Source organism: Lates calcarifer, linkage group LG3 (genome assembly GCF_001640805.2).
Source record: "Lates calcarifer isolate ASB-BC8 linkage group LG3, TLL_Latcal_v3, whole genome shotgun sequence".
NCBI lineage: Eukaryota > Metazoa > Chordata > Actinopteri > Centropomidae > Lates > Lates calcarifer.
Genome location: NC_066835.1, coordinates 5,832,618 through 5,854,840, shown reverse-complemented (window position 1 = coordinate 5,854,840; position 22,223 = coordinate 5,832,618). Strand labels below are relative to the sequence as shown.

The window sequence follows — 22,223 nt, the reverse complement described above, 5'->3', positions numbered from 1 at the left end:
AAGGGGTCAAGCTCCCTCATTGGCTGAGACTGCCATCTAGTGGCTGTATGAGAGAAGACTTCTTAGCATGAAACAATGAGAATAAATAACATAGGAAAATAATAGAACCTTATTAGTTTGTCCAATTATTTGTTTTATATATGACTTTATAAATCAATCCTAAATCCTCATAGAATTAAGTAAGTTAAATTAAAACTAGATTAGATCAAGACTAGATTAGGAAGCGACTAATAAACAATACACCAATATTAAAATTAGTGTGACACAAAAAGCCAAGTAGATCTCTTTTCACTATGTATTGAAAGACAAAATAGGCATAACTAACTACACATTTTTCTGTGTGCTGTGAGAGGAACACCAACACTAATCTTTGGCTGAACATAATCGGAATCAATGGTGAACCTGAGTTAGGCTCAGGAACTCTCTGCTGTTCCTACATTAAAGCAAAAACACCTATACTCACACATGGGAAGAAAACTGCTGTCTAAAACATTAAAGTGTGTCAGGATGACTGCTAATACCCTTCATTTAGAGAAGGTTCAAAACATACTGTAGTATTTGGTTATATCTAATAGAAAACACTGCAGCTAGCATTTCATAGTATAATATAAACGTGAAAAAAGATAAGAGAAATTGGGTGGGTTAAGAAAATATAAACTAAAATTTCCCTCCCCCATGTTATTTCATTTCTACTGTTCATATGTTTTGATGTACTAACTGTATGTCAGTGGATACCACACAGTCGTGGGCTTCAGGATTGTTAGTGAGCATCAACTAAATCAATGTCTGTATGTGAATGTCAGTAAATGGAAACTGGTAAATGTACTGCACTTACATAGTGCTTTTCTAGTCATATCAACCACTCACAACACTACAGGTCACATTCACCAACTAACACACACATTCATACAGCACTTGTCATACATATACTCAACGTTCCCGACACACACATGCTTTAATGCTACATTGGGGACAATTTGGAGTTCAGTATCTTGCCACTTGGCATTGTGGACTGGAGAAGCCAAAAGCGACTCCTCTGAGCCAGAACCAACCCAAGCAATAATGTTTTAACAGAAAACTACCAAAAAAAAAGGGACCAAATTCTGCTCTACTAATACCAGGTCCAACAGGACACAGCTATTAGTTTGGTGTGAAGCACAATACCACTTATGTCAGGCAGAAGAAATCTTTAGTATAAACCTCATCAACTGTTTAGTTCAAGAGTACATTCTCCTACCACCGTTCACATATAGATTAAAACTATTAATTTTTCCATCAATGTGATACTGTGGAAGTTGACACTCAACAGTCCATAAAGGTTTTTGATAATCAGTGACACCAGAGGTGGAAAATATCTAGTGAAGCAATTTCATGTTTTACATAGTGGGAAAAGAAGAGAAGACTCAGATGATCAGAAGAACAATTGAACAGGAAATTTATTCTGTGAAAACTGTTCACTTCTTTGCTGCCTCCTTCTGGAGCTTCTTCACCTCATGCTTGATGATTTTGTTCCTCTGCAGAAAGAAGTAGAATCAGAGCATTAATTAAAAATACTCAGTGACTGCTGCAATATCAATACAATTTCCACTTTCCAGACTAATGGACGCATTAAATTCAAGTGTCACTGGGCTTTAAATCAAACTGCAGCTTGGAAAATTAATCACATTAATTTGTCTGCCAAAGAACCAGCACTGACAGTGGCACAAACTATTACTAATGCTTGCTCACTGGCACAATTAAATTGGACCCATCATTAATGTTATTAGCTGCAGCTGTTTAGTCAGCAATCTGTGGAAAGGCGCAGACATTGACACAGCTGTATCCAACACCAGTGTAACAGGGCCTTTATCGCAGAGCAGATTCAACAACACTCAGGGTATCTTTGTAACCTGGCCTCACTGAACCAACCATGCTCACCCTTCTCAAAGTGAATATGAACTACAGTATGTCCATAGAGCACTTCCATATTCAACTAAACATGTAAAAAACTGATTGAGAGCAGTGGGTTGCAGACAAAAACCAAATTTGTCTATGGGGAATTTTTTTTGGGTTGTCTCAGCAGCTAAAGTTGATAAAGTAATTCTATAGAGTAGAAGCTGAATGACTGAGACTTGTTAAAGCATTAATGAAGAATATGAGCAGTGTAAAGACATGAGCAGCACTGGAGATACCAGGAACAGACAAGTAATTTTCAACCCTGTCATTCACAATGAAAACAGTGATGTGGCATCACACTCTAAGCTAAGAAAAGGAGTCTATCTACATTTGTTTGTCTACATTTATCATTATTCTTCCTTTCCAATTTTTCAGTTAAGTTTTTTTTGACAAGGTTCTTCCCTTGGTTTGTTTGCACTAAACAACCAGCACTCAGTCTCTGTTGCTCAGCTGGCTTAATGGCCCAACATAAATTAAACTTGCATGAACAGCCAATTTGTGATTCTGTTGCACTTACCATCCTCTTGGCCTTCATCACCTTGTAGCGGTCAAAGTCAGACATTTTGGCCCTCTGCAAAGATAATGAAGATAAGGTTACTGATATAACCTGGGCTGCTTAAACCACATCAAGTTCTGAATACATTTAGTCACAGAGGGAATGAACATGTGCTCCATTTGGCCACGCTGGTGTGTAGCATTGGTGCACAACTCAAAAGGTGGAGAAAACTAAAAGTGTAGGCATCAACACTGAAATCAGTGTTTTTAGTGAGTTTCTACCTAAGTTCATCTACCAACATTAAATCACACAGGCTACAAGCTATCAGGACCTGTCAGACAGAGCTCAGCAGTTGATCAGCCTCAAAACATATCAAACAATTTCTTGATAATTAATGTACAAACAGCAATGCTAGGAAAAACAGAAAACTCTTTTCCTGCCTAGTTTGGAATTACCAGGGGTAAAACAGCTCAACTGGTCACACTGGGCTGAGAATATGAGGAATAGGAATTGAAAATGAGAAAATGTGAACACAACTGCCATCACACATTTAAGTGACATATACCATGTGCTGGTTGTACAAAAAGGCCTAGGTTCAAAATTAGTTAACTTAAAGCTGACCAATTTCCATTCAGTAAAACCCACCACTGCACCGCTGAGGTTTTTGAGTGTGCTAACATCATCCTGTGCTAAATACCACCCAGCTTCTCAGGCCAGATAGGAAGCTTATATCTTCACCTACCCGCTGCCAACTTAAAACATGACTATCAACATCTGAAACATTGATGCTATATTGTTTTCGATTGTTTTTTTTAAAGTGTACATAATCCAAATGTGTATACACATTTCAGTAGAAAACTTCCAATATCAACTGTGCCATGTCTTTAAAAAGAAGAAAAAGAAGGAAAAAAAAGGCTCTGTGGAATATGCTATGGAAGCCAAGAAAATCCAACAGAACCAGGGAACAAAAACTTCTACTGCTAAAACAGTGACTATTATCTCTGTCCTCATCAAATGAAACCCTCTGGTATTAAGTACGCTGATAGTGACCAGAAGCTGAAACATAGCCCTTTACCTTCTGTTTTGCCTCGATCTTCTTGGCCCAGCTGCTTTGTTCCCACTTCTCGTTGACTTGGGCCTTCTCCCAGGCTCTCCTCACAAACTTCTGGCGGGCACTGTGAACCATAACATACAGTAAGTACTGACAGCAGAGGTGTGCATTAATGTTTCATCATGTGTGACCACTTTACAGAAAAATATTTCTAAAACAACTACAACAAACATAACACTGATGTTGATGTTAGCACTCTCAGGTCCTGTTCAAGGCTGGCCCTACGTCATAAGATATGATCATTGCCCAAATAGACAGCTCTTAATACAAGAGGCGCTGCATTCAATGTGGTTACAATGGAAGCTACAATGACAGGCCACCTTCAGAAATATTGCAACTGCAGTTTATCCTCTTCTTTTGCTGAATTGTGTTGTATTAAGTAACTGAAACTTATAAAAACTTTAACAGATTAACATCTTATATTTGTATGCTGGTGGAACCAGGTGAGTACACAACATAGTCTCCATAGTTGTTGTCATTTCTCAAATATTTGTTTAAACTAATAAAAGACTAAATGTTAAAGAAAAGCATATTTGCAAATCAGCTCTAATACACAAGATACATTCATTTATACTTGAGTGACAATCTCCATCAAATCTTTTCCAGGATGACTGGTGGTATGATCTGACCATTGCTCCCACTCACCTGTGAGGTACTTTGATGACATAGTCTGTGAGCTGCATGCACTTGAAGGGCATGGCTTGCCTCTTCACTCCTGTGCAGGGACCATCAACAAGAGCCTGGAACACAGGGGGTGCAAGAAACAATCATTATGAACGAGTCTAGAGAAAGGCTATCACAGGTCAATCAACTGTCTTCCAGAGCACTCACCCTATTTTGGTCGATGACATCTACGATGGCCACCAGCTTGCCAGCATGGGGTCCGAAAGAGATGTAGGCAACACGGCCGATCTCAACGAAGCGTTTGAACACCTGTGAAACACGCCGAACAGATGCACATCAGAAATGACAGAAGTAGAAATGAAGGCTGGCACATACCCAGCACAAGAAAACTTCTACAACAATCCGGCAGGTCAGTGTGTAGACTGGGGAGCTAACTGGCTTCTAGCACTGCATTAGACAACTGTTGATAATGCTGTGACTAGCTAACAGCAACTAGCCAATGTTTTTGAGAACACCTTCACAAAATGGGACAATATTGAACAGCAGACATGATATGTATATAAATGGAAATAATTTCGTCCGCATATGTTTTAAGTCAGTGTTGTGGAAACAAAACTAGTGAAACGGGTTTGCTTCACCGAGCAGTTCTCGGCCTCTCAGCCTGACGGACCACGTTGTAATGCAGGCAGGAGCCGACATCTTACCCACACACTGCGTTAAAACTTAAAACATGCCTGACTGTATCAAACACTTCAAAAATATGTGTTTGAGTGTGTTACCAACACATACGACTCCTGTTGTTACAGAACAATGAGATATAAACAAGAAAAATCGGCATGGAAATGCCGAAATCCTCATGGCGAACTCACCATGATGGCAGTCCGGGAGCAGAAAGGACGTTAGAGCTTCCGCCTGGCGCACATACAGCTTCCGCTAATTTAGTACACATGCGCAGTCTGCCTTCATTTTATATTAATGCATGAGCATCTTAGAAAAGCTGCTTTGTGTTGAAATAGTCTAATACTTAGAAGTTCTTGACAAGGTAAGTTTAATATTTTGTGAAATACATGTAAATTGTGTTTCGGGCCGTCAGACAAAACTCGTGCGTCACATTCGCTTGTTGCCTTCACTGACTCTGAGGAATGCCGGAAGTATAAGGTTTCATAAGAGACACACAATCCAGGAAATGAATTTGCAGATTTTGTTTAAAAAGTTTTTCTACACGGTGTTTGGGTCCAACATGCTCTCAGTATGACTGAACCGTTAAAAGGGGGCGATATTGAGGGTATAATTGTCAATGATTATTTTATTATTATTATTATTTTACTTCAAATACAATCTTCTATCATTTTTGAGCCAATATTTTAGGTCTCTACCACTACTGAAGAAACAAGAATTAAACGGTTGTTTTCACTGGATCAAAATGGTGTTGAGTAGCTAGAGGGAATATGAACACATATGTGGATATTATGTCTACGCTATAAAGTGCTTTGAAACTAGCCAAACTCAGGAGAGACTTCCTTCTATTTGGACTTCCTTTTACTTCTTTACAACTGTGCATAGTGCGTTTCTGTAAAATCCAAAATGAAAAAGCATAGAGAAAAACTAGCAATACCACACCCTGTCTATAATATGTATAAGTAAATACGTGCTCGAGCACAACGTAGACGCTAAGACACGGAAACCGTTAAAATATGTGATAAGTCATTGAAGGCGGCGCCTTACTGGGAGTGGTGAGAGTTGAAGTAAATCGAACACGTATCCACTGTGTTATGTTTTCCGAGAAGACACTGAAGGTTACGTTTCTTCAGCTACGGTAAATAGACTACTTTTATTTGAGTTTGTTTGACGAAAGTCGGTGATTAAGGACTTTTTAAATCACACTTGTGATATATTTACTTCTGATTTAAGCATGCTATTTTTCAAAAACAGTTTAGTGAAATTTATAGCGCGTAGTGTAAGTAATTGTGAGCTGTATAATTTTGTGCGTCTTATGAAATTTAGTAATCCGTTTTCAAATGTTTAAGTTGTTTTAAAAGTTTAATATTTCTACATGTGATTATAGTTGTTGCATTTGAGATGATTACTACACGAAAGAACAATGGCTGACGCCCGAAGGCTCGAGTCCAGTTTTAGTGCGAATGCAAGGGGAAATTTCCACTTGTTTATTGTTGCGCCACATATATTAGTGTTAGGCAGCATGCGTCATGTTTACGCATGTAAATCCGTAAAAACTTGTTTAAACCCACATTTGAACTGGATTAAAATTTATGAAACATCTATTTTATTTATTAAAACATAAAAATGAAAATGAGAAGGAGGCCTAGATAAAATGTCTTTGGGGATTTTGTGGCAAATCGGCAGCTTTCACGGGAGTGAATACAAGTCTTAGTGAAAGACAAATTTTAGGGTGCAGTGTTATATCTGAATAATTATAGACTTTTCAGAAAGTTACTTAAAATATAAATTTTAAATACAACTAGTAAGTAGTTAGTTATTTTTTGTTTTGAATTTTGAAACATTTGGGAATAACCTTTAAATGTGCCTTTAATCCATAATTCTGACCTTAACTAATAAGATAAATTTGTATTGATTTAAAGGGATTTCAAGCGATTTAACGTTTTGTTTCTTCTACTTTTGAATTTAAGAATAAATTAATTTAAAGACTTGGTGCTAATGTGCCTCAGCCACACTTCAAGTTAGGGGAAGTCAGAGTTTTGGAATAATAACTAACGTCCATTTGCTGTCATTTTCCGACTGTGAGCTCTAGAATTATTCACACAAATTTATTTATCACAAATTTATTTATCATAAACAAATACTAATTAATGAAACTGAATCTTTAATTGTCACATGTTCTGATCATTCTAAAATTTTATTACAAATATTTTTATTGCAACATTAAGTTCCATTTTCACTTTACAAATTGGAAATTTCTACTCTCTTTTAAAAATACAAAATTTGTTTTCCAGGTGTCAGAGAGCCAGAATGGAGTATTGTTCACCCAACTACTGCCTGTAAGAACCATTTTCTTTAATTCTGTTCAGAGAGGTTTAAATGAGCAGTGATATAAGATACTTGGGGAGCAGAGGTCGGTTGTAACAACTTACATTTACACTGTTATGTATATTATGTAACTATTTTGAGTAAATTGCACTTATTGGAGTAGTTTTAATAAATTCATTTACTGTACTCTAACTCAAGTAGTTATTTTGGTAACTAGTTTTACTTCTACTTAAGTACTTGTTTTCACAAAGGAAGTCTGCTTTTACTTTAGTAGTTTTTGACTATTCTACCCGCCTCCAGTATCTTGTTACAGTGTTAATAAGTGACTAGTTTGAATACTTGGATGAGTTTAAATGTAAAGCAATTACAAGATGTTTTTCAAATCACAAATAATAGCAGAATGTGTGTGTGGAACACATTTACATATTGCTTTAAAATGTCGTGTCACAAAAATCCCTAGGATTTTCTCACTTCATTTAGTTGCACTGAGTCATACAAATAGTTTCATTATGTGGCAAGGCTGAGTCTGAAAAATGTGCTGCCACCCCAATACAGTGGAGGTGGATGGAATTTTGTTAGTGCTGCTCAAAGCAGTGAAGAAGCACAGTCTGAGAAATTCAACAGTTTGGTTAATTTTATGTATATAGCCCATGCTGACAAATCGAAAATTTGCATCAGAAGAGTTTAAAATCTTAGCAACATAGGACACTCTCTATAATTACACTCTCAATTCAGATAAAAACCATCAAACCAAATGTTGTGCGTCAAAGAAGATGTTGAGCAATTTCAGGTGCTGCCAAGACCAGGACCTGGACCACAAAACTTCCTCTGTGTCGTGACGACCTGGAAAGAGAACAGACATCACTTGAACACAGGAGTGAAATCTCGAAGACATGATTTTGTCAAGAATGTGCCTCACATGTTTGCAGCTAGATATGGAAACCCTGGCAAGGGACTGAACGTTTATAAAGGACGGTCCAGTGTATCCTATGCTAAAGGAGACAAGAAAGGAAGCATTGAAGCAAAGGGTGCAGAAGGAGCTGAGGAGAATGGTCAAGGAGGCTAAAACCTGCTACAAGAAGAAGATGGAGGATCAGCTGCAGCAGAACGATATCAGTGGAGACTGGAGAGGAGTCAAAACCCCTCTGGGGTACAGGGAATCCAGTAGACCGGACAGTGGCGGTGGCCTAAAGTGGGCAAAAAATAACAAGAGTGACGAAGCAAACCAAAACCAAGGCACGTATCACTGAAACTTAAAAGTGAAATTTCTCCTGTAAAACTGCAGCAGTGCCTCTACTGACCGGGCCCCTCTGTCAAAACAGAGTGGGCTTGCATCACCACCACCTGGATCCTGGACTACCTCACAAACAGACCACAGTATGTGCAGTTAAAATACTGTGTGTCTGTACACACAGTTCTCTGCAGCATACAGGCTCCACATGGGACAGTCTTGGCCCACTTCCTGTTTATCCTCTACACTGCTAAACAAACTGTCATATGCAGAAGTTTTCCGACGACTACGCTGTTGTTGGCTACATCACTGATGGAGCTGATGAGGACTTTGTGGGCCAGTGCAGCAGCATCCCAACGGCAGACAGAAAGAACCTAGATAAAAAGGTCAAACGGGCAGGCTCTGTCCTGGGATGACCCCTGGATACCGTGGAGGTGATGGCAGATGTTGGCCAAGCTTTCATCCTTAAGGGAAAACATTCCCCACACCCAGTTTGAGACTGACTGAACTGGGCAGCTCCGTCAGTGACTGTCTGCTCCACCCACAGTGTTCAAAGGAATGAAATGGTAGGTCTTTTCTTCCTGCTGCTGTCAGCACTGCACAACTAGCACTGATCCCAGCAACTCACCAGGCAGCCCACAAACACCATCCATAAGTCCATTCATTATCTATACCATTCATCCTTTAGTGTCTCACGGGACTGGAGCCTATCTCAGCATCCCCACAATGGGTGAGAGACGGGGTACACCCTGAACAGATCTCCAGTCCATCTCAGGGCCAACACATAGGTATACAATCACATTCACCAGTTAACCCAGCCTGTATGTCTTTGGACTATGAGGAAGTTGAGTACCCGGAGAGAACCCACACACTGAGAACATGCAGACTCCACACAGAAAAACTCTGGGACTTGACCCAGGACCTCCTTGCTATAAGGCAACAGTGCTAACCACTTTACCCCCACGAATACCAACAGACAGTAATATGTACAGTTCCTCTGTAACACATGCAACTTGTTTTCTCACCATTGCCTGACATATGTACAATGTTACACTTTATGTCTTGTAAACTATGTGCAGTGTTACACCTCATGCAAATACACTGATGATGTCACTATTTTTTCCTGATGTAAATATTTTTATTGGTGTCAATATTTCTCTTTTCTCTCACACTATTCTCATACCCTCCCTCATCTACATCGTGCTGCTGCTGTAATAGAGTGAATTTCCTCCCGTGGGATTAATGGAGTTCATCTCATCTGATCTCATCTTGAGAGCAACGGTGTGAACACTGTTTGTGTCTTGGGGAAGATGAAAACTTGCAAAATCAATAAAATGTTGTTGCTAATTTAAGCTGATTTCCAGAACCTTGCTTGAGTTTGTGCAGTTTATGGTTTTACATTGCCACAGTTCTTGATGTTCACTTCTGTTTGTTTACCCTGATTCAATGGCTTTACATTGTACCAACTTGGAATTTTCACGTTATACTTTGGATCTGTTTCCATTTCTGTTTGTTTTATCATTCCCGTGACTTTGTCCATCAGAATTACAGCGTCGAAAAGTTTTTGTGGTATTGGTAGCAGCGCAATACCTTTAGTAGAGTGCATTAACTACAAAGATATAGATTTGTTATGGTGTACACTGTTTGGGGTAAACCATGTGACATCTGAGACACGTGGTCAAGCCTCCTTCGTGTATTTGTTAAAATGGAGAATTGCAACCCAAATGCAGTACAGTACATGTTGGGATACGTAGTGGTATCGAGCCATGCAGATAGTTTAGCTCTGTGGTGAGGGATTTAGACATCTGCCAATGAAACTTGAGCAGAAACCGCAATACAGTGGAAGAGAAACAAAATTTGTTTGTGCTGCTTGAAGAACTGAAAAATTCCATGTATTTATAGAGCATTATTCATTTGCATCAGAGGGAATACAATTCTGAACAGCATACAAGTGAGTTGAAATTAATCGTTTTAATTGAAAAACGGTGTTTCAGAGAAGCAGAGAAGAAACCTCCGCGCCATGAAGACCTTGAAGGAATGAAGACTCATTTAAGGACACCATTTGCTCATCATTCGAAGAATAGACAAGATGGAGCAAGATGAAACAAGTAATTGCAGATCGTATATTGTGTAATGTAAGAGCAGTGATCACCTCACCCAAGAGGATGAAGACCTGGATCAGAGTTGCAAGAATGAGTATAGACAGGAACCATGAATGGCAAAACAGAGGGACCCTGTGATGGGCAATTGTTCAGTGCAGAGACAAACCACTCCTGAGAAGGAGCGTGTCAGAAACTTAGGTATAAGGTATACAGTTTGTGTGTTCATGCCCATGATTGTTGAACACACACAAACAGTGCCAACACGGATCATGGCAACCAGAGTAACCATAAGAAGAGACAAACTGAAAGTTAGGATGACAAGATGAGTTTAGGTTTAAAGTACTCAGATGATGTCAGCATGGTTACTATTCTTTACATGCTTGTTTTGTGAAAATCACTAGAGCATGTTATTCTTACAGTGGTCCAGCGCTACTTTTGTGAACTCAGTTAAGATCGTTGACTTTTCTGTCTTTCAGGTCGGCGGGCCGGACATTAGATATGTCTAACTTCCCACAGTGCAACGGTAAAAGAGGTAACCTACACACATCTGTGCCTCACACCATCATAAAAACCTGGCTATCATAAGTATTTTCCATCTCCTACATCTAACTCCTCTTGTCTGGTGTGTGTTGTAGGTCGAGCGTACCTGGCCTGGGTGTCAGACGTTGTTTCCAAACTTAGAAATGAGAGAATACCCTTAAAGAAACCAGCTGGTGCCACAGTCAGAATAGGAGACCTGGAGGACACCATTTACAGAGACAGAGGGGATGAGGTGAACGGGTGGGGAAAATTCTACCTTCCAGAGACAGTAAACATGCAAGTTGTAGGTGTAGTGGAGGGAACGTCATGCCCGTGTGACGAGCTTGTTCTGATGACCTGTGAGGACAGAAAGCTGTACGCCTATGATGGAGAGGAGCTGCATGTGGTGGCTTCAAGCCTGGACCAGTTACATGATGAGGAAATTGAGTATCCCTCACCCAAGAGCTATTACAATGGAGAGGCCTTCAAAGATATGGTGAGAAGTTGAAGATAGATGCTGAGAACAAGAAGAGTTTTATGATTGTTAACCCTGATGATTGATCACCTGTGAGCTTTGACAATGATTTATGGTATTGTCTGTCGTGTGTAGACCAAGGAGGACTGGGCCAAAGTGAGGAGGGGCCCTGTGGGAAGGAGGTTGGACCAAGAGCATCAAAAACTGGTGCAAGCAAGAAAGTCCAGATTCCTGAAGAATCTCAAAGTTACCAAACAAAGGGCAGGTGGGTATTCTTATCTCTGATGCAGGGGTAAGATTAAGTTTGTGTCATAAAATTATAAAATATATTATTAGATTTAATTACGACAGTGAAGTTGCTTTGGGATAACTGCTAGTGAGCATGTGATGTTTATGGGCTGCGATTAAATACCTGTTTCATACTTGTTCAGTTGTCTGACAGGAAGGACAGAAAAGTATGCCAATGAGAACAATTATATTGTGTATTCAGTTGCATTTAAACAAAGCATACGTGACCACAGAGAGCAGGAAGACGCTGAACAGTGGTGTAATAGGTTTACTTCATGGTACTTAATGTGAGGGGGCAGGACATCCACCTTCCTTTTAATCTGTTTCCTTGGAACAACCAGTGCAGTTGATCAGGTAGTTATGTCTTATGTCACATGACAATAACACACTATAGCTGTTTCTAGGAAGACTCATAAAACAAGTTCAACTCGATCAGGCTCCCCTTGAAGTATCTAAGAGGTTATGCTTATGAAGAGGCAGAGTTTGTAGCAAACACCCAATCATATGTCACATTCTGTATTAATTGTGCGATATTAATTGTCTCTCTCTGTTGCTCTCTCCAGGAGTCATCAGATGACAAACTGCTGCAATGGAAGTGACCAACAGACACTGAGGCTGCTGTGTTACACGTCACACCTCAGATTCGGCTGTATAAAATAACAGACCGGAAGAGGTGTCGTGTGGTTCTGTGTAAATAAGCAAAGGCGGCAGAGGTCCTGTTCAGGACAGACAGGTGCATTTTTCTCGATGGCAGCGACCAGGAGTAGATGTTTTTCTTTTAAAGACCTTGTTTACATAGCCAGTGGGTCCTATTGTTTACCCTGATAATAATAAATAATAAATGTAGGTCCAGCCATTTGACCATAAACTTGCACAACCTGCAAACTTTCCTCAAAACTAACTCTTTGTTTTTGTTCTGAGACGGTGCTGCAACAATCTTACCTGATGATGACCCTATTGTTGTGTCCCCATCAAATAAACTAAACTAAACTCTAATGTGTGTAATATGTGTAAAAACTATAAATAAAACCAAATTGATAAAACTACTAATCATTGATCATATACATTTTTACTACTATTTGTAACCTAGATTAAAATGCTGTGGTCTTTTATTAATAAAAAGTGAACCAATGTATCTGTTTAAATATGATTCATCCAATGATGATGATTATTCATCTTAAATCAGCTTTACTTTTTTAGCTGTGCAAAAAATCAAGTCTACACCATAGAGAATTAAATAGAGCCTCCATCAGCTAGGTACTTTTTTGCGTGTTGTTAAATGCAGATGAATGAAAGAGAATCTTTATTAGTTTTATTTATTGACCATTTTAAAACATCTACATGCAATATTTATTGCATTGCAGTGAAATATATTTGTATTTTGTGACACTCTCTCATTATAACTATAAGATTCAGTAAAAGTTATTTTACTCCTAATGATTGACTGTGAGTAGTTTTTCCATCTCTGCTTCTAACAATAAAAATATTTTTCTGGTTGTATCATTGGACTGAAAAAAAAAAAAGTTTCTGCTCTGTTCAGGGCTATTGAAATGAACACTGACATACAGCTAAATTCAGTTATCAGCTTGAACAATTGAAATGAGCTCTCGTGAAGCTAGAAACCACCAATAACAGGAAATTTAGAACATAACAGCAGCAACATGTTCAAACAGTCAGTCCCCTGAACACAAAAACACGATAGTCAGCAAATATGTGGTTATGTGTGGCAAAGCTTTGAAAACACTTGAACATGAGCAACCACGCTGAGGAAAGAATCCACATTATGACCTGATGACTCAAAGTTTCGTTCTTAGTACCTGTGGTTAAGAGGGTTGTTTTGCATGAGCTGGGTTTTTCATTGCTCCTTTCAGTCAGTGGTATCACTTTTAGCACCACGCCTAGTTATACACAAACACACAGACACACACACACACACACACATCCTGTTACACAACAGAAAAAATACTTCCTATACTTCTCTCTTCGTGTTAGTGTCTTATTATATTTCCTCGAACTCCTCATCTGTTGTTGGTGTAAACAGCTTTTAATGTCACTTTAGCATCTCACATTTATGTCTGTGCCACCTTCACGTTTCCACTGCCACTCCTTGTACAGTTACATATTAACAAAGTTCCGCTCTGTGGTCGAGGAAATCATTCCTGTAGGAATATAAACTGATCACCATTCTGTTTGTGGACTCATTCAATGGATGTCCTGTAGTTATATCATATCATGGTCAGTCACACTGTACATGATAATCGCAGCTTGGTTTTACATCATATCCAGGAAATCAAATAGGGAGAAGTAGTTTGCATGGGGGCGGGCTTAACTTCTCTCTCTTAGTTTCATTTATTGATAATCTACGATGGTGAGTAGTTTCTTTTATGTAGCTTCCTTTGTCAATATTTTATATCATAATGATGACATTTCTACAATGGATTTTTCATTTCTGCTGAATTGTATAATTGTTATAATGTATCCCATAATTTTTTCTGATTACATCAGGCGGCTGAACAGAACGAAAGGTGAGTCAACTGATATACTGAGCAGCAAGTGGTTACTGGTGCATTCTGTTTATCAGCTCTCTGAAACAACTTCTGTTTATTATTACAGAGAAGAAGAATTTCTGGACAGTAAGAAAGTCTTCAGAAAGAATTCTTTTCTAATTATCGATGAAATGTTGGAACTGGAGAAACCAGACTGAAGAAGATACTACGATGTTAGTGGATGAGGTATGTCTGATGGGGACTGTCATGTTTTGGTCATAATGCATGGTGTTGTCATTCTGTATTTTAAACACATAAAGCTTCTTATGCAGTGTAGAAAATCATATCTCTTTGTGTGTGTGACTTGTGTTTTGACTTGACAGATTCTTCACAGCATCCTCTTTTTGGGAGAGATCAACAGACCACCATATTCTCCAGATGATATTTTTGATGATGAGATATTACATGCGTTGAGGGAATGCTACCCTCGCCCTTTTGCTCTCTATTCCTCTCAACTCCCCAAGCGGAGTCCACTTTCATGTGTGCTAGACATGGTAAGATTATAATATTATGCAATTCTTCCCAGTTAAACCTAGAGTTTATGATAAATTGACATCACAAATATTTTGATAATATTTGTGTTTGCTTGCAGATTGTTCACCTGATTGGACAAGAAAAGGAACGTGAAATAATAGGCACGTTGCAAAAACTCATCGGCCAACTGTTCAGGGGTCCTAAAGCAAAGCATCTGATCTCATTCGCCGTCTGTGTCTCTCAGAACACTGAGATCTCAGGTTCAGTCAGGTACTATGGAGTCTCCATGTCCACTTCTGGCCGTCCTCCTGGGCAAATCATAAGCTGCTGCCTCCTGCCTCAGCAGACTGGGACAGTCATGTAGTTGATGCTGTGATGACCTATTATCCAGATAAGACCAAGAAGTCCATACTTTGATGGAACCATTCGGCTTCCAGATAGTATCAGGTGCAAGGCGTTTAAACTCAGTGATGCGACAGAAGTGCCTCCTTGTAGATCATGTGGGAATTTGTTTGGTTTGCGCACTACTGAATCAAAGGAGTGGGCCTATGGCAACTGTGCTGAAGCTGAGAGCCTGAGCAACCTGCTTAAAAATGAGATACAAGTAAAAAAGCAGGTACAGCAACCATCTGAGAGGTGCACAAATGAAAACAGGCAGAGGGCAAAAGATTCTGTTTTGAAACGTCTTAAGGTGTTTGCTGCGCGAGGTGAGATTTAATTGGGATAACCGTTTCTACACCCCACAAAGTGTTACATTTTAGAGAGGGGAAATAATGAATATTTAAAAGTGATTAGTAAGACTCTCATACTTCTATATTTCAAAGTAATGATGTCTTTTGATATAATTCTTTGTCAGTAAAAACTTTTTTAAAAACTGGCCTCATAGCAATGCTCTATAGGTTCTGAAATTTATTCTTTTTTGTGGGGGTGGGGATGGGAGTTGATGTGCATTGCTGAATGGCAAAAACTGTATGTATGTGTGTTAACAGTTTGAATGAAGCAAAAAGTAAAAGTTGATGTATTGATCATGTCATTCACAATAAAGTTACTCTGATGTAAACTCAGGTTCATGAGTAGATTCATTATGTTTTCGATCATATATTTGATCAATAGATTGGGTAGTTATGGACATTAATTGATTAAATAGTATGCACACACACACACACACACACACACATTCTGTTTAGGAGTATAGAGAGAAATCATTCTCTACACTTTTCTCTTCACGTTGGTGTCTCATTGAATTTTCTCAAATGCTTCTGTTTTTGGTGTAACCAGCTTTTAATATCAGTTTAGCGTCTCACGTTTGTCTCTGTGCCGACTCAATGGTTCCACTGCTGCTCCATGTACAGTGACTTATTTACATACATGTCTTGGCATCATCAGTGCTGAAGAAGCCAGTTCTATGACATTCCTGTGGAACAATGATTTGATCGCCATTTTATTTGTGGACTGGATGCTATGTTGTTATACTTATCAGGGTCAGTCACACTGTACATGTTAATCACAGCTTGGTTTTACATCATAACCAGGAGAACAAATAAAGAGAGAGGAGCCTGAATCAGGGGCGGGCTGAATTTCTCTTTCTCTCAGTTTCATTTATTCATTATTTACAATGGTGAGTTGCTGCTTTATTATGGTTTCCTTTGTCAGTATTTTATATCATAATGATGAAGTTTCTACATTGCAATTTTTCATTTCTGCTGAATTGTATAATAGTTATAATATGTCCTGTATTATTTCTGTTCACATCAGACTACTGAAAAGAGTGAAAGGTGAGTCAACTGATTTGCTGAGCAACAAGTACTAACTGATACATTCTGTTTATCAACTCTCTGAAATCATTGATTTTTGATTATTTTAGAGAAGAAAGCAAAGATATCTTCATAAAGAATTCTCAAATTATTATTAATGAAATGTGGGAACTGAGTACCCAGACTGAAGAAGATACTACGATGTTAGTGGATGAGGTATGTCTGATGGGGACTGTCATGTTTTGGTCATAATGCATGGTGCTGTCATTCTGTGTTTTAAACACATAAAGATTCTTATGCAGTGTAGAAAATCATATCTCTTTGTGTGTGTGACTTGTGTTTTGACTTGACAGATTCTTCACAGCATCCTCTTTTTGGGAAAGATTAACAATCCATCATGTTCCCCAAATGAAATAGTCAATGGAGAGCTCTTACATATGTTAAAGCGCTGCCACCCTCGGCCTTTTGACCTCTATTCCTCTCAACTTCCCAAGCGGAGTCCACTTTCATGTGTGCTAGACATGGTAAGATTATAAGGAGATAACACAGCTTGTCTTTGTAAAGTTGCATAAACTTTCTACCTTGCCTCAAATGTGCTGAAATATTTTAGTTGATTATGATTAATTTACATCACTGAATTTCACAAATACAAAAGCTGACTCAGTGAATAATACCACCTCTGTGGGAATAACAGCATTTTGATAATATTTGTGTTTGCTTGCAGATTGTTCACCTGATCGGACAAGAAAATGAACGTGAAATAATAGACACGCTGCAAGAACTCATCGGCCAACTGTTCAGGGGTCCTAAAGCAAAGCATCTGATCTCATTCGCCGTCTGTGTCTCTCAGAACACTGAGATCTCAGGTTCAGTCAGGTACTATGGAGTCTCCATGTCCACTTCTGGCCGTCCTCCTGGGCAAATCATAATTGCTGCCTCCTGCCTCAGCACCTGGGACAGTCATGTAGCTGATGCTGTGATGACCTATTATCCAGATAAGACCAAGAAGTCATACTTTGATGGAACCATTCGGCTTCCAGATAGTATCAGGTGCAAGGCATTTAAACTCAGTGATATGACAAAAGTAGATCCTTGTAGATCATGTGGGAATTTGTTTGGTTTGTGCACTACTGAATCAAAGGAGTGGGCCTATGGCAACTGTGCTGAAGCTGAGAGCCTGAGCAACCTGCTTAAAAATGAGATACAAGTAAAAAAGCGGGTACAGCAAACATCTGAGAGGTGCACATATGAAAACAGGCAGAGGGCAAAAGATTCTGTTTTGAAATATCTTAAGTGTTTGCTGGACATGGTGGGGTTTGATTGGGATAATAATTTCTACACCCCACAAAGTGTTACATTTTAGAGAGGGGAAATGGATAAGAGCTGTCAATATATCATGCTCTCTTACTGCAGGCTGCTGATGTTCCAACAATATGTGATGTGCATTTCTGTACCTTTTGTCATTAAATGAAGAGCACACAAAAAACCTCTCTAGAGATTCTCTTTCTCACTCAAACTCTTTTTTGTGTTTTTTGTGGTGTTACAAGCTTGGTTTGTAGTAACACACAAGTTTTTTAACTGTAGTGGTGCCACTTAAAAAAAAAAAAAAAGTTAAAAAGAAAATAAGCAGCTTTAGAGAGAGGACAGTTAAAATCACAAGGAAACAGAGAAAGGCTGAGAACATGAGACAACATATTCATGTACATGTCTTTATTTAAAATGAAGAGATGATGATAGATGTTTTTCATTTTCTTGTTGGTTGCAGGATATTCCCAACTAAGACTGTAATCTGAGCAGGTTTGATATAGGCTACTTTAAGAGAGAGGCCATGTCGTCAGCGACATCTAGTGGCCACAAATCGCCAAAACCAGCCTCACAGACTGTATAGATCATTAATTTAACCTATCGACTTTCTATGTGTGACACCCAGAGCTTTTCATCACATATCACATTTTTCATCAAATGAGCACAGCACTTATCATCCTGATCGTGGTTAAGTGGGTCAAACAGGCAGTTTATTGGATTATTGTCTTATTTTTACACCGTTTACGATAAGCAAGAAAACAGACAATGTTTTTCCCTTTGACAAATAAAACAGCTGTAAAACAAAAAAATCACTTAAAACCGGTGAATAGAGTAAAATATACTTTGTGTGTGTTTCAACATTGGGTCTAAACGATCATGTGATTATAGGGAAACAGAGACCAGCTTTATCATCGATCACGTGATTCTCAGCAAAACAATACGAGCCTCCCCTCAACGTGAAGCTTTAGCGGAAACTGTCGAACATTGGCGACACACGGTCCAGAGCTTCGGAGTCACTGTTACAACGGTAGCGACTGGTAACTACTCTCAGTTTAATTTCTTTATTAAACGTTAATCATTATGAATTGTTTGTTACGCTCTCGGTTTATGTGTTTCTCTGGGCTTGAGAGAGGGCTCCGTAAAAACCTTTGGTAAGTGATGCTGCTAGCTTAGCTGCTCAACAGCTGACGCAGTCAAATAATGTAGCTACTTGTGTTGTTAGCTACTTAGCTAGATTTATAGAAGATATTGAAGGTGGTTGTCAATGCATTTATTACTAATTATTTACGTTAATAATGTTACATAACGCTATCATGGAGAACACTAGTTTTTCTATGTTCCATTCGTTTCGGTTTCGTTTTCAAACAAAGTTCTTCAACGTTTTCTCGTGTTTAAAGTATGAGATGAAAACACTATGGTTGACAGCATTATGGTTACATGTTGTACATTCAGACAATATCCAGACCTCTTCTCTTTTTTTCACATTTTGTAATGTTGCAGCCTTACGTTGAAATTAAAGACAACTTTATCCCTCATCAATCTGCACCCAGTACCACATGACAAAGCGAAAACAGAATTCTCGACTTTTTGCAAGTTTATTAAAAAGGAAAAAGTGAAATATCACAGGTGTGATAATGAATGAATTTGCAAAAGTTTCTATAATTCTAGCTCAAGACAGAGTAAAGAAAGAGAGTTGTCATTTAGCAAAAATAATGACAATCTAATTATAATGCAGTTAGATTCTATAATATGATTTTATACTGTTAATTCACCACACTGCAGAGGAGAAATGTTGTATTTTTGCAGCATAGCTATAGCCTTTTTATTCTATACAGTAGAAAAGTAAGTAGTTTGAGTCAGTTAAAATAAATTAGGTGTGAGACCAATAATGTATAATATATTGTGTCACAGATACTTTTTCTTTAGAGAGGAACATCATTTAGATTCTATTTAGTAATCTGCAGTTTACTTAAGTGAAACGTTTGAGTGTTTCTTCCACCACTGCTTTAATGAGAGGTTTTTTCTTTTCTAGGTGACAGAGAGCCAGGATGGCAACTGGAATACTGAGGTACCAGTAAAAGTCATTTTCAGTTTGTTTAGGGAGGAGGAAACGAACACTGACAAATCAGAAGAACCGTGTTCACTTGAGGTCATTTGAGGATAGAAAACAAAACGCAATTACTCACAGCATTTTTTGTTTATATCTTAAAGGGTCAGTTTACCACAAAAAATGTTTTTAGAGTATCAAGCTGTGCAAATAATTTCAGTTTTTGAGATATCTCATTGAATCCTCTGTGAGCACCACAGTACTGTGGAGACAAACAGAATTTGTGCTGCTCAAAAATTGACAAATTCAGCAGCAATTTCTGCTTCTTAAGATGATGGTTTATACAAAGACATCTGGAAAAATGATAGAGAAAACAACTGTCTTGTATTTGTTGCTGAACCTCCCATCATCATGTTCACCATAACTTTTTTGTAATCTCCTTTCTTTTCTATCTTTCAGTGATGCCAGTCAGCTTGTAATGCCTGATTTACAGGAGTGCAACTTAGCACCAGGTTGGCTACACATCTTTCCCCTGCATACAATGATAACCTTGTTGTTTAATCTTTCACAATGTTTCTACATACTTTTCATCTTATGTTGCAGGTACAGAATACCTGAAACAGGTCTCACAGTTTGTATCCAGATGTAGACACCAATTGGTAAAATTGAAGAAACCAGTGGGTGCCACATTGACGATAGCGCAGCTTGAAGACACCATCTACCGAGATGAAGATGATGAGGTGAACGGGTGGGGAAAATTCTACCTTCCAAAGATAGTAAACATGCAGGTTGTAGGTGTAGTGGATGGCATCCCATGTCCGTGTAAACAACTTGTTCTGATGACCTGTGAGGACAAAAAGATGTACGCCTATGATGGAGAGGAGCTGCATGTAGTAGCTTCAAGCCTGAACTGCCTAGATGACAAAGGAATAGAGTATCCCTCATCCAAGAGCTATTACAATGGAGAGGCCTTCAAAGATATGGTGAGAAGTTACAGTCATTTCCAGAATATAAGCAGTGATTTCTGATGCTAGTGATTGATCACATGTACTGACAAGTGTTCTTTTTAAATTCATCTGTTGGGTCCAGAGTGAGGAGGACTGGGAGGAAGTGAGGAGGGGCCCTGTGGGGAGGAGATTGGAGAAAGAACATCAGAAACTTGTGGCAGAGCATAGATCTGCATTCTTGGAATGTCTCGAATAAACAGGACACACTCAGGTGGGTATTTGTTCTAACATTGCCTTGGATGCAAGGTGAATATTAGAGAAAGTAAAGTATTAAAGTCAGATTCTGTCTCTATGGAGGTCTTGACAACTCATGGAATAACTTCAATGGTTGTGACCTCTGTCAGCTTTAATTATTGTCTTACATAAAATATCTCATTGTTTGATGGGAGGTAGAAATGGGTTGATTAGGAAGTACCTGATATACGCTAAATAATCAATTGTGTGTCTTTTTTAAAAAAAAACAGATTCTGGTGTTTGCCCAAAAGAAAGGATATGCTGCAGAAGTCATCATTTCAAAAATTATAACATTATAATCGATCATGCACAGCTCCCTCTGACCACAACACTGATGTCAGCGCCAAGGCTGAATGTGTATTATGATACATGTACTGCTTACATCATATATACATAGTGATTTTTCTGGATTTATGATTCACACAGGTTTTCCATCCTAAAAGTGCCTTTTTATTTTGATGGATGATAAAATTAAAAAATCGGAAAAGTCTAGGACACAGTAAGTTTTACCACTGTAGCTACGGATGGAGTCCTGCATTAACAGTAAAAACATAGACAAGCTTAGTCGCATATACAGGCTTATTTGTAATCTCTTGAATGTGCATTCTGTGGACTGTGAATGGGAACTGGGACTGGGAATGAGACAGATGAAAAGACTGAAAATATCTAACCCCACCCTCAGAAAAATGCCTCACAGACAGTACTGTCTTTGTCAGGAGGTAAAGTATGAGCTCTTGCTGTCAGTGAAGCAACAGACTTGTTTTCTTGCCTATCTTGTGTCATTGATTGTACACTCAGCTGTACTAACATACAATGATTAAACCAAACACAATTAAGACTTATTGGAGTTGTCTTTTTCTTGCTGTAAAAGCCTTAAGTTTCATTCTACTCTTCAGTTTAGCAGCTGACCTTTGCTCACTCATTACTATAGGCAGATTTCTTCATCGAAACAGGAGAAGACTTGTGGAGGAGATGTATCAAGGATGTTCAGGTGTAGATCAGCTCTAAATAAAAGCACTTTATCATTGCTTCCAGGTCAAATACAATCTGCTTATGTAACCACAAAGAC

At 38.6% G+C, this 22,223-nt stretch overlaps 3 protein-coding genes across 8 annotated transcripts; 2 read left to right on the top strand and 1 right to left on the bottom strand.

Moving 5' to 3' along the window:
* Positions 1-1,418: 1,418 nt before the first annotated feature.
* Positions 1,419-5,184, bottom strand: rpl14 (ribosomal protein L14). Its single transcript, XM_018701381.2, has 6 exons — positions 5,036-5,184; positions 4,374-4,475; positions 4,188-4,282; positions 3,507-3,606; positions 2,453-2,506; positions 1,419-1,514 (listed from the first exon to the last, which is right to left on the bottom strand). The coding sequence occupies exons 1-6, from the start codon at positions 5,036-5,038 to the stop codon at positions 1,455-1,457; spliced, it is 414 nt and encodes a 137-aa protein (XP_018556897.1). The 5' UTR covers positions 5,039-5,184; the 3' UTR covers positions 1,419-1,454.
* Positions 5,101-13,224, top strand: LOC108900375 (uncharacterized). Of its 5 annotated transcripts, XM_018701376.2 has the most exons (7): positions 5,926-5,982; positions 7,139-7,183; positions 7,963-8,969; positions 10,982-11,037; positions 11,141-11,520; positions 11,635-11,764; positions 12,351-13,224. In XM_018701376.2, exons 3-7 carry the CDS (start codon positions 8,962-8,964, stop codon positions 12,362-12,364), a joined length of 588 nt encoding a protein of 195 aa, XP_018556892.1. In that variant the 5' UTR covers positions 5,926-5,982; positions 7,139-7,183; positions 7,963-8,961; the 3' UTR covers positions 12,365-13,224. The 5 variants fall into 5 exon arrangements, with proteins under 5 accessions (XP_018556888.1, XP_018556887.1, XP_018556892.1 ...); XM_018701372.2 differs by lacking the exons at positions 5,926-5,982; positions 7,963-8,969 and adding an exon at positions 5,101-5,208; XM_018701371.2 differs by lacking the exon at positions 7,963-8,969 and having other exon boundaries at positions 5,855-5,982.
* A 5,533-nt stretch (positions 13,225-18,757) lies between these two features.
* On the top strand, positions 18,758-21,996 carry LOC108900372 (uncharacterized). Of its 2 annotated transcripts, none has more exons than XM_018701368.2 (6): positions 18,758-18,903; positions 19,899-19,934; positions 20,373-20,425; positions 20,517-20,896; positions 21,003-21,131; positions 21,385-21,996. In XM_018701368.2, exons 2-5 carry the CDS (start codon positions 19,915-19,917, stop codon positions 21,114-21,116), a joined length of 567 nt encoding a protein of 188 aa, XP_018556884.1. In that variant the 5' UTR covers positions 18,758-18,903; positions 19,899-19,914; the 3' UTR covers positions 21,117-21,131; positions 21,385-21,996. The 2 variants fall into 2 exon arrangements, with proteins under 2 accessions (XP_018556884.1, XP_050921509.1); XM_051065552.1 differs by having other exon boundaries at positions 18,863-19,017.
* Positions 21,997-22,223: the final 227 nt, after the last annotated feature.